Source organism: Nuphar pumila, chromosome 6, assembly GCF_984573655.1.
Source record: "Nuphar pumila chromosome 6, dmNupPumi1.hap1.1, whole genome shotgun sequence".
Lineage (NCBI taxonomy): Eukaryota > Viridiplantae > Streptophyta > Magnoliopsida > Nymphaeales > Nymphaeaceae > Nuphar > Nuphar pumila.
This window is the reverse complement of record NC_143254.1, coordinates 119129727-119145519: the sequence shown is the minus strand read 5'-3', so window position 1 is coordinate 119145519 and position 15793 is coordinate 119129727. Positions and strand designations below refer to the sequence as shown.

At 36.6% G+C, this 15793-nt stretch overlaps 1 protein-coding gene across 4 annotated transcripts in view; it reads left to right on the top strand.

Annotated features, from left to right (window-relative positions):
• Positions 1-6671: 6671 nt before the first annotated feature.
• The window catches only part of LOC149835910 (bifunctional cytosolic FAD synthase/FAD diphosphatase-like), a 103985-nt gene continuing 94863 nt past the window's right edge, over positions 6672-15793 (top strand). For 3 of the 4 annotated variants that reach the window (XM_090008847.1, XM_090008845.1, XM_090008848.1), the window contains exons 1-8: positions 6685-6812; positions 7003-7105; positions 8278-8323; positions 8406-8575; positions 8696-8813; positions 8981-9063; positions 9173-9232; positions 9619-9876. In XM_090008847.1, the coding sequence (XP_089864973.1) occupies positions 7005-7105; positions 8278-8323; positions 8406-8575; positions 8696-8813; positions 8981-9063; positions 9173-9232; positions 9619-9876 (836 nt within the window). In that variant the 5' untranslated portion in view covers positions 6685-6812; positions 7003-7004. Of the gene's footprint in view, positions 6813-7002; positions 7106-8277; positions 8324-8405; positions 8576-8695; positions 8814-8980; positions 9064-9172; positions 9233-9618; positions 9877-15793 lie in introns of all 4 variants that reach the window. The other variant, XM_090008846.1, reaches the window with a different exon arrangement.

Genomic DNA, 15793 nt, shown 5'->3' with positions numbered 1-15793 from the left:
GGTCTATTTGTATTTTTCAAGAATAAAAAACTTGTAGACAAAGACTATGTCACCAATGAGATGTTTAAGCTTAATGTCATGAATGAGAATAATTATTTGGCTTATATGATGCATGATAATTTATCTTTGTGGCATGATAGATTAGGACATGTGTATTATAATTTTATTCATAAACTAGTGATGAATGATTTTTTGTATTGTAATATTAGTGATTGTAATTATAAAAAATGTCAAATATGTGTTAAATCTAAATATGATAAACACCTTTTTCTTAGGTCATATATATATATAATGCTCTTTTATATATTATTCATAGTGGGATATGTGATCTTAAGATTTGACCATAGCGTGAAAGTAGTAATTATTTTACTGCTTTTATAGATGATTACTTTAGATATACACATATGTTTGTTAAAAAAACTTAATAAGTTTGTGGAAGTAAATGTGACTTACTGTAACAATTAGCATGATGAGATTTAATCTCTTATTAAGTTTATAATCTTATAAGGTTAAAGAACTTTAGTTACAAGGTTTTTTTGATGGACTTACCTATGTGGAAGTGAAAGTAGGGACACTTTCTATAAGGCTTAGGCATCTACTTCATGAGGATAAGCATAAAGTTGTAATCTGTCACTTACATAAGCATTGAAATAGTATGCATGTGATATATTTGATTCATGGCATATACATTTTCATTTGCCTTTGCCAATGCCTATGCCTAGGTCTAACAGGCCTTGGTTTTGGTTTTGGCTTGGGTTGGATTGAATTTTTGTCCAAAATCATTCAACCAGACACTACTTGTTACTTTCAAAGGGTGTATTTGGAACGGTGGTCTATGTTAACTATTATGCCTGTGTTTATTATTAATGGTCACCTGAATGGACAAACCCCACCAAAATTCTTACTCCACCAAAATTCTTTCAACTTTTTTTTTTAACTCTATCTCGCTCATTTCTCTATATTTTTCAATTTTATTTTTTTGGGGTTGCTGAAAACTTTGTCTTATCTGCAGTAGAAAAACAATGTTTGCACATCTTGATTTTCTGTCAAAAATCAAGACTCATCAAGTGCTTTCTTGACGTACTCTTTTACACTTTGAAAGGTTGTGCAAGCCAAATAGAAGTGTAGTAGTGGTGGTTGGCTGGTTGTATCCCTAAAGTAGACATCTTAATTCCTAAGGCACAAAAACTACCGTAAAGAAAGCGACCAACGCAATGCGCCTCGTGCTAGTCTCTTTGTTGAGAATTAAATCCTTACAATTCTGCAAATTTTTTTTTGCTTATTTTGACAAGGGATGCAATTATCAAAAACATCATTCATCTTGTGAATGGTGTTGCTGGCAACTCCATTTCCAATGCAATATTTTGGCAGTGCCATTGCACTCCCAAATAGCAAAGAGCATGATATACTACTTGCAGAAACTACAACAAACCTCCAACTCAAGCCCCCAAAACAGAGCTTAAAAAAATGGTTCTTATTTTTATTCTCAATTTAGGAGCTATGTTTTTCCTCATCTTAATTCTGACCAATGTCATGGTTGCCCGATAGTATCATGGGATATTAAAGAGCATTGAATCTCTATAATAATGTAAAATTTTCAAAATCCTGTCTATTTCCAATATACCACAATCTTATCAGATCTCTATATTTTAGTTTAATATTTCATATGCTTACTTATTTGTTTTTATCTTTAAATGTTTTACCTAATGAAAATTTCTTGATATTTTTCCTTAACTTTAAACCAATATTGTCATAATCGTATCAGACCCTGTATCGATTTTCAAAATGATTCAAAGAATAGACCAATTCAGATTTTGAACTGAATCAAGCTAAATCAATCAATCCTTAAAAAAATATTATATAAAAAATATCTTAAATCCTTTTAAAAATACTTAAAAATAATCCAAATTTGCCCGTTTTGTAACAATTTGTGGCCAATACGATATGAATTAGCTAATTCAGGCTGGTTCACAATGATACTGACAACAATGCTCCAAACAACTTTATCTCTTATCCAAAGTTGTGGGATAAAGTTGTGGGAGGGAATTTGGTATTGGACAGCTTGCCAAAAAAAAAGTAGGCAAAGCCATCTTGGCCAGTTGGGAATATACTAATATTAGGGGTGGCAAAATCTGACACGACCCGCCAACCCGCTTCTTAGGCGGGTTCGGGTTTGGCTTAAACGGGTTCGTGTTGTAAACGGGTCGACCCGCCTAACCCGTTTATTAAACGGGTCGGGTTCGTGTTAGGGGTATGCCAACCCGCCAACTCGGCTGACCCGTTTAATAAACGGGTTAGGCAGGCGGGTCAACCCGTTTACCCGAACCCGACCTGCTAACCCGCCAACTCGCCCGCTAACACGAACCCGACCCGCCAACCCGCCCGTCAACCCATTTACTTGACCCGACCCATTTATTAAACGGGTTAACCATGTCATGTCGGGTTACCCGTTTAATAAACGGGTCGGGTTCGTGTTGAGGTATGCTGACCCACCAACCCATCGACACGACCCGCCAACCCGACCCGATTGCCACCCCTAACTAATATGCACCACAAGTAAATATAGTTTGAGACTTTAAGTGTTTGACAGCCCCAACAAAGCTTCACTATGCAGTCTACCCACCACTATGACATTTATTTTTCGTTTTTGATTTCTAACAAATCAATCATCGATGAGTTAAAATGACTAGTATCTATTGTAGCAAATATATTTTTTATTTCTAAAGATTATAACTAATTATCTATCTTTATAAGAATTTTAAAAAACAACATAAAAACCACTTTGGTATAATGTCACTTAAGGCTTTGTTGGGAGCTGGGGTTGGAGAGGAGATGAAAAAAGGTGATGATGTGGGGGAAGAAAAAGAGAGATGAGGCTGGAGTAGTCAATTATATCCATGTGAAGATGTAGTTAAAAGTAACCCACCTCCACTCCCTTCTCTACTCTCAACACCATTCTTATCTCCCAAAATAGAGTTTCCAAACACAGGTAGGGGCAGGTGGTATTAATTAAACCTTCATTAAATACCATCTTTGGTACCATGTCTAGCTCCCAAACAGAGCCATAGTTTTTGTTTGTATAAGGTTTTAATGAACCAAAGCAAAAATTTGCATGTGACCTAAATCAGGTAAAATGTTTTTTTTTTTTTCAAAAGAGTTAATGCAGTTGATTGTGTTATATCAGAAGATGAAAGGAGGTCTGGGTTTTTTTATGCCAATGAACTCGATGGGCAAAGCAGTTTTTCCCTTGTTATCCAAAAAGAAGAGAGAAAAAAAGGTGTCCGCTGGTGCTAGGTTTAGTTTGAGTTTGACTCGAGTGTGGTCCAATATTGCATATGACTAAGCCATTTAGGGCATGCTCGGTTGCATCATTTAGAATCACTTTCTCACGGGCATGAGAGTGATTCTAATTTCTAAGGAGCAACCAGATCTCATGAGATTTGTACTTGCTTTACTTGCTTTCAAATCACAGGACACCCCCATGTGATTTGAGATCACAGGATTTGAAATCATTCTGATCTCAAATCCTTTCTGAAAGAGCTGCCGAACATGCCCTTATTCACCATACAAAATTCTGAACAATGAGATTTCACAGGGAATGGATTTCTATTCTGCTTGAGCATAACGGAAAATAGGGATGTTAATGGATAAATTTGGGATATCTAGCTAAATAGGAATCTATTTAGTTAGAGTGTATCATTAAAGTAACCGTCTGATTAATAGTCAGGTTCAGATTCAGTTTAGAATTTTTCATCTGAATCCAAGTATGAATATATCTGACTGATATCTGAATTCAAAAACATGTAAAAGGCATAATTAACTATTTAAGCTATTTGTATCTGGATAAGATAGTAGCTTTTTCCATCCAAATTCGAATCCAATTTCGGCACTGATAAGGCTAAGTCCAAATATGTGAGATTCAATAATGCCAACATCTGAACCCAATCCGTCCAGTTTACATCCCTAGTGGAAAAAGAGTGGTGGACTTGATGATGAGAACCCGTTTCCCATGCTGCCAAACTGGGCACATGGGAAGTGGCGTTTTCCATGGAAAATGTGGCATTTGACTCAAACAGCTCCCTAGAGCTAGAGGCTCATTTTAGACATTTTGATGATGAAAAAAGTTTGTTGTTATTGGACAAAGCATCAAGTATGAAATGTTGAAGTCCAACAAAAATATTCTCATGTATATGCTAAAAGATGAATTAATTCTATGCTCTGCTTGCCACTAATATTCAATCCATTCATCTGCACTACTTTTTTAAGAGCACTAAAGTTTCTGAAACCAATATTCGATCCATTCATCTGCACTACTTTTTTAAGGGGCACTAAAGTTTCTAAAATTCCTGATACAGACCCACCATCTCTGTAAATTGTCAAATACACACCTTAAGTTGGGTTTATTAGACAATGAGACTAAAACATTAAAAGTTCACGTTCTACCCTTATTCTAGGAAAAAGAAGAAGACATTCTTAGATGTCTTTCAAATCCTCATTGTGTTCCACATTTGTGGGTGGAGATTAGCCTATCAGGCTGAAAATGGATAAATTGATCTGAATCTGGAGCATGCACAATGGGTAGATATCGGACCCGGGTCGGAACAAGTATCAGGTACTGTCCGATTTTGATCTAGATTTGACAGCATACATTTGATTATGGCAGATTTGAACCCATATGATCTGGTCTATTTGTATTTGGTTGCAATCAAGTAAATGAAAGTACCATAGCCATAGGGCTGCAAGTCATTCTTGGATCTAGAACTAAATATGAATTATGTGTCCAGTCCAAATCTAGAATTAGACCCTGTTAACGAAGTTTTTGGACCAAGCAGGTAATCTCCAAGTGGGGTCACCGATGCCCAAGTCCTTACAGAGCCCACCAGGTAATCTCAGATATGATATAGTGAGGATATAATATGGTGTAGGGAAGCACTGATGTGGCACGGGTCCCACGCCTAGATCCAAGGCTCCCAAATGGGACATTTTGGATCCTTGCACCTTAATTCACAGTTCTTTGGATAAATGTAAGGGGTCAGCCAGCGATCCTGGGTTCTCAAATCTGATGATGAGCATAGCTCTTTTGAGTAAGTTAAAATATCTTTATTTGTATGATCACATAGGTGTGCAAGTGCATAATATAGACAAATTGGTGCATTTGGTGTGAACAAGCTTGACAATATTTTTGTCATAAACTATCAAAGTGTGACCATAGACTAATTTCAGATCAATTTATGACCTAACCAACTCCACCAACCTTACTTTCATGCTACTGCCACGGCAATTTTCATTCACTCATCCCATGTACTTTGAAAATGGAGTAGGTGATTTCTTTCTTGCTTGTAAAGTAAAAACTCTTTTTTTTCTCTTTTGCTAGACCAAAGAAATTCAAAAAATAAAAAATAAAAACTTGGTGGTTTCCCTTCTCATAAAAAAAATGTTGTTTGGATGCGGCCCTTAACCCATAAAATTGGGAAATTGGGAATTTTGAGTTATGGAATGCAAATGTGCAACACAATATTGCAATTTATACTAGTTTTGTGGATATGGAGTCTGCCCTAACCTCAACTTGCTTATTTAAAGAAAAAAAAACATCATTCACTACTCAAGAACATGCTCACTAAATTAGTCTTGAAAGGTCCATGCAGCCAAATTCAACTTTATAATTGGACCTTAAAGATGGGTTTGAGTGCATGCATCTCAATCTTTGTACCCGAGATCCATGCACTTGAGTTTCATGAATCTTACATCTTCAGTGCATGACAATAAAGGTTCTAATGTGGGCCCCACACCATACTCACTATATGCACTTAAGATTCCAGGTATTCAAATTCACCCTTCAAGTGTTTCCCCTTAGGGTTTAGGTTGTTTCTCCGAGTACTTAATTAAAGAAATCAACAATGAGGGCTTTTCAGTCGGTAGCTTTTTTTTTCGACAGAGAGAGCTGGGGTTAGTAGCCTACCAGTTATACAACCATACCACTTGGGGGTTCGAACTGGCAACTTACCAAACACAAAGTGACGTACACTGCACTAACTGCTCTTGCCACACAAGCTAATCTGCTTTGTTTGGGGCCCTTTGTAAATTTGTCAAAAAAAGATGTAAGAGCAAATTACAGAAAGCTACCTGCTTTGTTGGTTATTATGTTTAGCACCTACTTCTCTTTAATACATTTCTAATACCCACCTAGGGTCTGAAGTACTTCTAATTATGTGATTCAACAATTGTCAAATAGTGATTTTAGGACCAAGTGTGCCCCTGAAAAAAATAAATAAATAATAAAGGGTGATTAAGTATTTAAGTGTACTAACTGACATGTGAGCATACAAGGGCTCCACTAATTTGGTAAGGACGACTTGTGCAGGTCGATAAGTTGAACGGACATCACGAGTTCGAAACCCTGAATTTGCGATCCTTACTGCAACGCAGAGGCTGAATGAATACACTCTTGCGAGGATGGAGACTTGAGGTTTTTACACCAATGAGCTCGTCAATGAGAAGGATGGTTTTCTCTTGTTAACTAAAAAACATAAATACATCTGTGAGCGGTTTTGTAAATACCAAATAAATTGAGCGGATTTTGTAATTTATGTTGCCCGAGAAGGAGGACGGGGGTATTTCCGTAAATTACGCAGAAATTGGAGTTAATTAATCAATAATCATTCCGATAGAATGGAAGTAGAACGAGCGAGCCTTCCGAGTTCAGGGCACTCGTCGTCCGCAGGCCGGATTCCGACCGTCTCCGGCGTCGAAACTCCCGCCATCCGGCGAGTTCCTTCCTTGGAGTTCCGTCGGATCCGGCGAAGCACTTGAAGGTAGATCCTTTCTTTTTCTCCGTCCATCCGACTATTGGTTCTTCGTTCAGCTCGCCCGCTGAGCGCTCGATCAAATTCCCCGAATTCGGGTGATATCGATCGATTCTTTTCGATTATCATCGAGATTACGATGCTCTGAGGCTCGATATTTACCTATTTCGGGTGTTTTTTTTTTCTTTTTATGATACAGGGATGGAGATTGATGAGGCGATAAGAGAAAGCAAGGATCGGAGATTGCAGACCAAGTATAAAAATGCAATCTACGTGATTCAGCGCGTTTTCGAGTTGTATTCGTAAGCGGAATTTTGCTTCTTCTTTTTTTCTTTCAATTTTAAGATTTTCTCGGTTTTTAGAGAGTCTGCAAACAGAAATTCTAACGTTTTTATCTGGTTTCCACTCCACTATGTTTGGTAGCATTTCATTTTGGGAATTTGCATATAGCCAAGGAAATTGTGTTGATTATGTGCTATGACTTAGTCTATTGTTTGACTATATTTGGGAGAGTGAGAGAGGAGATACATGGTGGGAAAGATTATAATTGGAAGTGGGGTGAAGGTGGACTAACTGCTTTTGAACCTATTTGATTGTAATTACTTAGCTTTTTGTTATTGAGTTTTAGCTCCATCGTTGGTTTCGATTTGAGCAAATCTTTAAGGCATAAAATTAGTATTACAACTTCAAACTAGCAAATCTGAAAAAACCTATTGCAGAGCAAATCTATTGTAGATAATATAATGGATTAATATTTGGCGCTATCGAAGGCACGGAACTATTTAGCCAGAAATCATAGGTTCAAGCTTTATTGTCTCTATCTGACCACATATATATGTTCAGCATGGTTTGTTTACTAAGGATCAAACCTTGGATCATGTTATTTCGTTCTAAAGATATCATTTTTTTGAGTCGTGAAATTTTAGCGTATTGTGAGCCGTTGATTTTTAAAGCCCTTAAAAAACCTGCTTAGGTATCACAATCATATGATTCAAGACTCATTTTCTAGTCAACAGACCTTGTAGATCACATTCATAAGGTTTGATCTATAAAAAAAGTCTAAAAAATATGAAAAGAAGGTGGTTCATGCTCAATAGTTCCAGCACCAGATATTAACCCTAATATAATAACGACAAAATTTGGTAGTGAGTAATATTAAGATTATGTGCTAGAAAGAGAAACATAAAAAAAGTTCTAAAACATCATGTGCATCAGCACCTCTTAAAGCTAAATTTTAAAATACGCAGTAAGGCTTTTGAATATGCATCTGCTGACAGTCTAAAAATTAAAATATCTATCTGAAGGGACAAGAGAGCTGCTTATATATTTGTATCTTCATTTCTTACTCTTTTCAACCTGTATTATATTTCTTTTTTGAGCTCAACTTACTTTTTTGAGAGAAAACCTGTATTACATTTCTAATGGTACGGAATTGTGCTTATCCAAATAGTGACCGGAATGCTTTTATAAACAGGTTTAATGAGGTTGCCTTTAGCTTTAATGGAGGGAAGGACTCAACGGTATTCTTTTTTTTTCAAGCGCAAGAATCTACGGCATTATGTAACCATAATTGGAATTCCAAACAACTGCTCTGCATTGCAGGTCTTGTTACATCTCTTAAGAGCTGGTTATGCATTACATGAGGAGCAGAATAATTTTTCTGAGGGAATCGCAAAAAGCTGCAAGTCCAAGTGTCTAGTACGCACCATATATTTTGAAAGTCCCTGTGCATTCCCAGAAATCAATATGTTTACTTATGAAACTGCTTCTACGTGAGTATAGATCTCTTGGTTCTTGCTTGTAGCCAATTAAGCAAATGCATTGCTTGTTTTCTATATTTTGCTATAGTGTTCTATCATGCTTAGGTTCTTTTATTTATTTTTCTGGAGCAGTTATGACTTGCAATTGGAAATTATACGCCTTGATTTCAAGTCTGGATTGGTAGCTCTACTGAAGGAAAAGCCTGTCAAAGCTATCTTTCTAGGCACGCGTATTGGTGATCCTAATGCGGTATAGTAGCAAACTGGTGACACTTCAGTGCCAGATACCAGATTTCATTTGCTTTCGAGCACTTGCTGGATCGATATGTTATTAATAAAGCATTCACATCTATAAAATCAAAATATACAGTTTTAGTTTAGCACTGGAATTTGATCATTTATATACTGTCCATGTAGATTGGCCAGGAACAGTTCTCACCAAGCTCATCTGGATGGCCACCTTTCATGCGAGTAAACCCTATTTTGGATTGGTCATACAGGTTATTTTTGCTCATAGCAAAAAACAATGCAAAATCCTTGTCAATCTCTGGTGATCATGCTATGGTGGATGCTCTTTGCTAACAGACATCTAATTCTCTTGTTTTACAGGGATGTTTGGGCCTTCCTTTTAACATGCAAAGTTCGATACTGCAGTCTTTATGATCAAGGGTAATGCATTTGCTACTTCTATTCTGAGATTCACTAGGAACTGCAAATTTAACACATCCCATACTTCTGTACAATGCAAAAGACTTGTTTGGTCCAGTTATATGACCAGTATTTTCTGGGAAATGAGATATCAGACTGTTTGAATTAGCAAGCCTTCTTGGTGACCGAATATTGAATAGTTGCACTTGCATGTATTCTTTTGTTTCCCTTTATCACATTAATGATGAATGATGATTTTTTATTTAAGTCATTGGAAGTTTATGTGCTTTAACTACCTTATGATTAACTTCTCTTGGTTATTTATAGGTAGCATAGGTCTTGCATTATTTGCTGAACCTTAATTATGGCTGAAGATCATCTTTTGTCTTATGGTAACTTGTATGCAGGTACACATCCATTGGGAGCATTTATGACACTGTTCCTAATTCTTTATTGTGTGTTAGTGACTCTTCTAGCAACAAAGACAGTTTCAGGCCAGCATATTTACTTGCAGATGGAAGACTTGAAAGAGCAGGAAGAGTTAAAAAGTTGCCCCATGCAAACTGTGATAGGATACATGTCATGAGTAATGGTATGAACAGTGTGGACACTAGTCCCAAAAGCTTGCTGACAGCATCACTCGTTGCAGTTGCTGATGAGATATTGTATGTCCTTTGCCTCTGAATTACATTGCTGGCATTAAGCTGATTCTTTTTTTTTGAAGTTTAGTTTTTCTCGAAATTTGGATTTGGCCCAAACATAAACTAATAGCTGCAATCATTTTGTAAAGTAAGTTGGTGACAAAGTTGATTATCCAAGTAAATCCTTGATCATCTTCTTCATCTTCAGATAACTTCAAGAAGCAGTATTGGACTTATTAGGCAAAGCTCGTTAAAAAATGTACATGTTCAAGCTTGGCTCGAGCTCGAGCTGAGCTTGAACTCATTTGTACACACTCGTCTCCCGTGAAGCTCGAGCCTAACTTGGCTTGGGTGAAGCTTGAGCTTAACTCGGCTCGAGCTGGTATTCTTAAAAAAATTATGAAATTAAAGTGGAGAGTATAATGAAACCAAGAGCTCTCCACACACCTCAAACAAGAGGCCCATACAAAGCCCACAAAAAGGGCAAAAGCACAATAGCCACTTGGCTTAGAGGAACACACAAGAATAAAAAATATAATATTTATTTCACTTAAAATGCACACAAAATGCACACAAAATGCATAGGTTTACAAGGGTTTTAAGCCTCATATTTATAGGCAAAAAGGAGAGCGAGCGGCTCCCCAAAATATGGCCCTACAGCTATATTGCTGTTGGAGCTTCCAACAGCTATATTGCTGTTATATTGTCAAGGACAAAAATTCCCTTGACAATTAACCTATTACAATAGTAAATAAAAAAAGCCCCTAATGGGCGATACCTATTACAAGATATTCCATTGGTCAAAAGACCAAAATACCCTGGAGGGTACACACACACACACACACACACACACACACACACACACACACATATATATATATATATATATATATATATATATATATATATATATACAACCCACATTCTAACACCCCCCTCAAACTCATTGAATGGCAACCGAGAGTTTGCCAAGAAGAAAGTGAAATCTGAGAGATGATAGCGCTTTAGTGAAAAAGTCCGCCAGTTGATACTCAGACGACACATATGGTAAGGTGATGGTTTTCTTTAGGAACTCTTTGCTGTAACGACCCCAAACTGACCCTCGAAAAATACTATTTTTTTTAAACAATTGTAGAAAACCTTCTAAGGACTAAGGGCACATTACAGATTTAATATTCACAACCCATCAACCATATTAGACATAAAGTAAATTTAAACAATGAACTAAACTTTATTTATTAAATTAAATATGTCAATAAAGTTCATAAATTCAAAAATCCACTCTAGCCAATCCTATGCACATCAGAACCCGAGCCACCAAACCATAAACCTCAAGTCCTCCAGCCAGTCAGTCTCTCTTATTACTGAGCCTCAATGCCTGAAAAACATTTTTAGAAAATGGGTAAGAACCGAAGCTCTCGTACGAGACCCTCTAAATTTCCAATAATAAGAGAAATAGTATAAAGTAAATCACTCACAAGTTTAAGAGGAATCACATGTAACATAGCATCAGAATAAACTTACCATCTAAGCAGTTCAAGCAAGCATTCAACAATTTCATGCTAAATCAAACATTTAGGGATGCATGAAATTTATGCTAAATATTTAGGGATGCATGAATCAATGCAACATGTATGAATAACTTTTTAAGTTAATTTATCAGAATTGCTTTTACATGCATGTCCTTATTTAATGCACACGAATTTAATTTTCACTTTCTTACAAACTCGTAGATACTCAAAATGGATTAAGTTTTGCGAGGTTTAAGACAATTTTCAATCGTAGCTTAACACAATTTGCATTTTAGTTACTGAGTTTTACACTTGTTCTCCGACCGATATCAGGAATCTTCACCATTCAAGAACATTAGGAATCCTCACCTAATGCCAGGACATCAATGAAAATCCACAACTATTGACGCCACTTTCTCGGTATACCAATAACTACAACTGAGTCAACACCACCACCTCCAAGCAAAATGACTGAAAGTTTTCTATAACCGTAGCCGAAAACATGAACCACTAATCGGGTTTTTGGGGACAACAAATGCATACGATGCTTAGTATCCTCACGGTCTTTCACGACTGCCATCCAAGGTTCTCACCCTTTAAGAGAGACACCATGAAAGAAAATTATTACATTGTTTGGTCTCTTTTACCATTTTATTTTAATAATTTTTTTTTATATAAGAACAATTATGTAAATCCACATGTAATAAAAAATTCGGGCCCTTGCCCCATTAAATTCAACTGTAATTAATTTAGGAAAACCAATTTTCAGCAAAATCATTTTGCAACGCAAAAATCACAATTTAATATTTCGTAAGCAACTTATGCTCACAACCCTCAATGGCTTGTCAGTAGATCAAACATTACCACAATAAATTAGCATTGCAAGATTTTTCAGAGAACATGAAACACACATAATAACAAAAATTACATTTTCAAATGCAACCGACATATTCACATATAACGCATATATTGTTGCGAAACTGTAAAACAAACAAACAACATTTATATATATTTAAAGCCATGTAGCAACAACAACAACTACGCCTTCATCCCAAAACAATTGGGGTCGGCGATATGAACCAACAAAGAAAATCATTCTGGGTCTTCCACATGAATCCTTCTCCTCCAATCATTTTTATCCAATGCCATGTCCTCGGTGAGGTTCAAAGCATTCATATCCTTTCCTATCGTCTCCATCCAAGTCTTTCTAGGCCTACCCCGACCTCTTTTAACTAATATATTTTCCCATTTCTCCATCCTTCTAACTGGAGTATCATTAGACCTTCGTCGAATATGTCCAAACCACCGTAAACGATTCTCTCTCATCTTATTTTCAATGGGTGCAACGCCTACCTTCTTACGTATCTCCTCGTTCCGAATCTTATCTTTTATTGTATTTCCACACATCCATCTAAGCATACGCATCTCAGCTACACTCATTTTTTGAATATGATGCCTCTTGGCAGCCCAACATTCCGTACCATATAGTAAAGCGGGCCTAATAGTCATCCTATAAAACTTTTCCTTCAACCGCAATGGCATTCTACGATCGCACAACACTCCAGTTGCACTTTTCCATTTCATCCACCCAACCTTTATCCTATGATTTACATCTCCATCAATTTCTCCATACTTTTGAATGATAGATCCCAAATATTTGAAACAATCATCCACCGGTATTTCTTGCTCACCAAGCTTCACTACACTCTCATAACTACTTCGTTGCTTACTAAACCGACATTTCATATATTCTGTCATACTCTTACTCAACTTAAAACCTCTTGCTTCCAATGTCTGTCTCCATAATTCTAACTTAGCATTAACCCCAACTCTAGACTCATCAATCAAAACAATATCATCAGCAAACAACATACACCATGGCACATTTTCTTGAATTGATCTCGTAAGTTCATCCATCACTATAGCAAATAGGAAAGGGCTTAAAGTAGATCCTTGATGTAACCCAACCGTTATAGGAAAATTGGTTGTCACCCCTCCACAAGTGCGGACATTGGTTATTGCTCCTTCACACATATCCTTAATTATACTAATGTACTTGAGAGAAACACCTTTCTTCATCATTGTCCACCAGAGAACGTCCCTAGGACTCTATCGTATGCCTTCTCCAAATCAATAAAAACCATATGCAAATCTTTGTTCATCTCTCTATTTCTCTCAATAAGTTATCTAAGAAGATGTATAGCTTCCATAGTTGATCTTCCAGGCATAAAACCAAATTGATTCTCTGATATCATGACAACCTTCCTCAACCTAAACTCAATCACCCTCTCCCAAAGTTTCATAGTATGACTTATGAGTTTTATACCACGATAGTTTGTGTAATCTTGTATATCACCCTTATTCTTATATACAGGCACCAACGTACTCTTCCTCCACTCATTAGGCATCTTATTTGTCCGCCAAATCTTGTTAAAAAGTTTTGTCAACCATTCTAAACCTTTCTCTCCCAAGCATTTCCAAGCCTCGATAGGTATACCATCTGGGCTAACTGCCCTTCTTGATTTCATTTTCTTCAAAGCCTCTGCAATTTTTTTCTTTTGAATCTTGCGCATGAAATCACGATTCATCTCATGAAAAGGAATGGACAAGTCTCCAAGATCTTGAGCATGACTTTCATTAAATAGCTTATCAAAATAATCTTTCCATCTCTCCTTAATCTCCTCATCTTTGACTAAAACCCTTTGTGTTTCATCTTTGATATATCTAATCATACCCAGATCCCTCGATTTCCTATCTCTCATCTTTGCAAGCCTATAAATATCCTTCTCGCCTTCTTTGGTATCCAACTTGTCATAAACCTTCTTATATACCTTATCTCTCACGTTTCGAACTACTTTTTTATCTTCCTTCTTTGCTATTATATACTTCTTCAAATTCTCATTATCACGACTCTTACTTAGATTTCTATAACACTCTCTTTTAACCTTAATAGCTAATTTGACATCCTCGTTCCACCTTGATGTATCCTTACCTAGCGGTGCACCGCCTTTAGACTCACTCAATACCTCCTTAGCCACCTTTCTCATGCCACCCGCTATCTTATTCCACATTGATTCTGAATCCTCCTCGAGACACCAATCAACTTCCTTAACTACCTGCTCTACAAACATTCCTTGTTTAGCTCATTTCAGTGCCCACCACTTAATTTTAGGATCTATCTTATGTCTATCCTTTTTGCGGCATTATCTAATTCTAAGATCTAAAATTAAGATTCTATGTTGTGTAGCTACACTTTCTCCCTGTATAACCTTACAATCGATGCAACAACCCCTATCTCTCTTTTTAAGTAGGAAAAAATCTAGCTGACTCGTATTAACCCCACTTTTAAATGTTACTAGGTGAGACTCCCTCTTCCTAAACCAAGTGTTTGCTAAGATCATATCATAGGACAAACCAAAATCTAAAATCCTTTTTCCACTTTCGTTTCTTTTTCCTATATCATAGCCTCCATGGATACTCTCAAATCCATCCCTATTAATGCCTACATGTCCATTAAGGTCACCGCCGATGAAAAGCTTTTCTCCATAAGATATTCCTTGTACTACTCCATCTAAATCTTTCCAAAATTGACGCTTAATGGAATCATCTAAACCTACTTGAGGTGCATAAACACTAATAATATTTATAATATCCGCACCTAATACTAATTTAATAAGTAAAATCCTATCACCCTTCCTACGGACCTCAACTACATTATCTATAAACTCACGACTCATAACAATCCCTACTCCATTCCTATTTCTATTTATTCCTGTATACCAAATCTTGTATCCCCAAGGTTCTATCACTTTTGCCTTCTCACCTACCCATTTGGTCTCTTGTAGACATAAAATATCAATCTTTTCTCCTACACATAACATCTACTAACTCTACAAACTTACTAGTTAAAGACCCTATGTTCCAAGTGGCTAACCTAATTTTATGGTCTTGGACTAACTTCTTTACCCCCACCCGTCCAACAAAGTGAGGGAACCCTTGCCTATTTGACACCACACCCGGGCGCCGGTGTGACGCGTCGCTTCCGGGCGACAACCTAGCAATCCACATATATATATATATATATATTATACTGCAAATCTTCTCAAAAGCAATCAATACAAAATGTGTATATGTTAGGCTGCGAATCTACTCAAGAACGCGGACAGCACAACGCAGTCAATATAACATATATAGCACAACATAAACAGTATAATCAACATAACGCGTACGACATATGCGAACAACATATGCAAACAACACATTTACAGGGGTAGAAGGTGTAAACAGCATATGACAACATATATATCTATGTATATGCTGTTGCGAATTTGTCCATAATGCGGACAATACATATATAAGTGTATATGTATTGTTGCATACCTATTCAGAATGCAGACAACACATGTGTATATATATGCTGCTGTGAATCT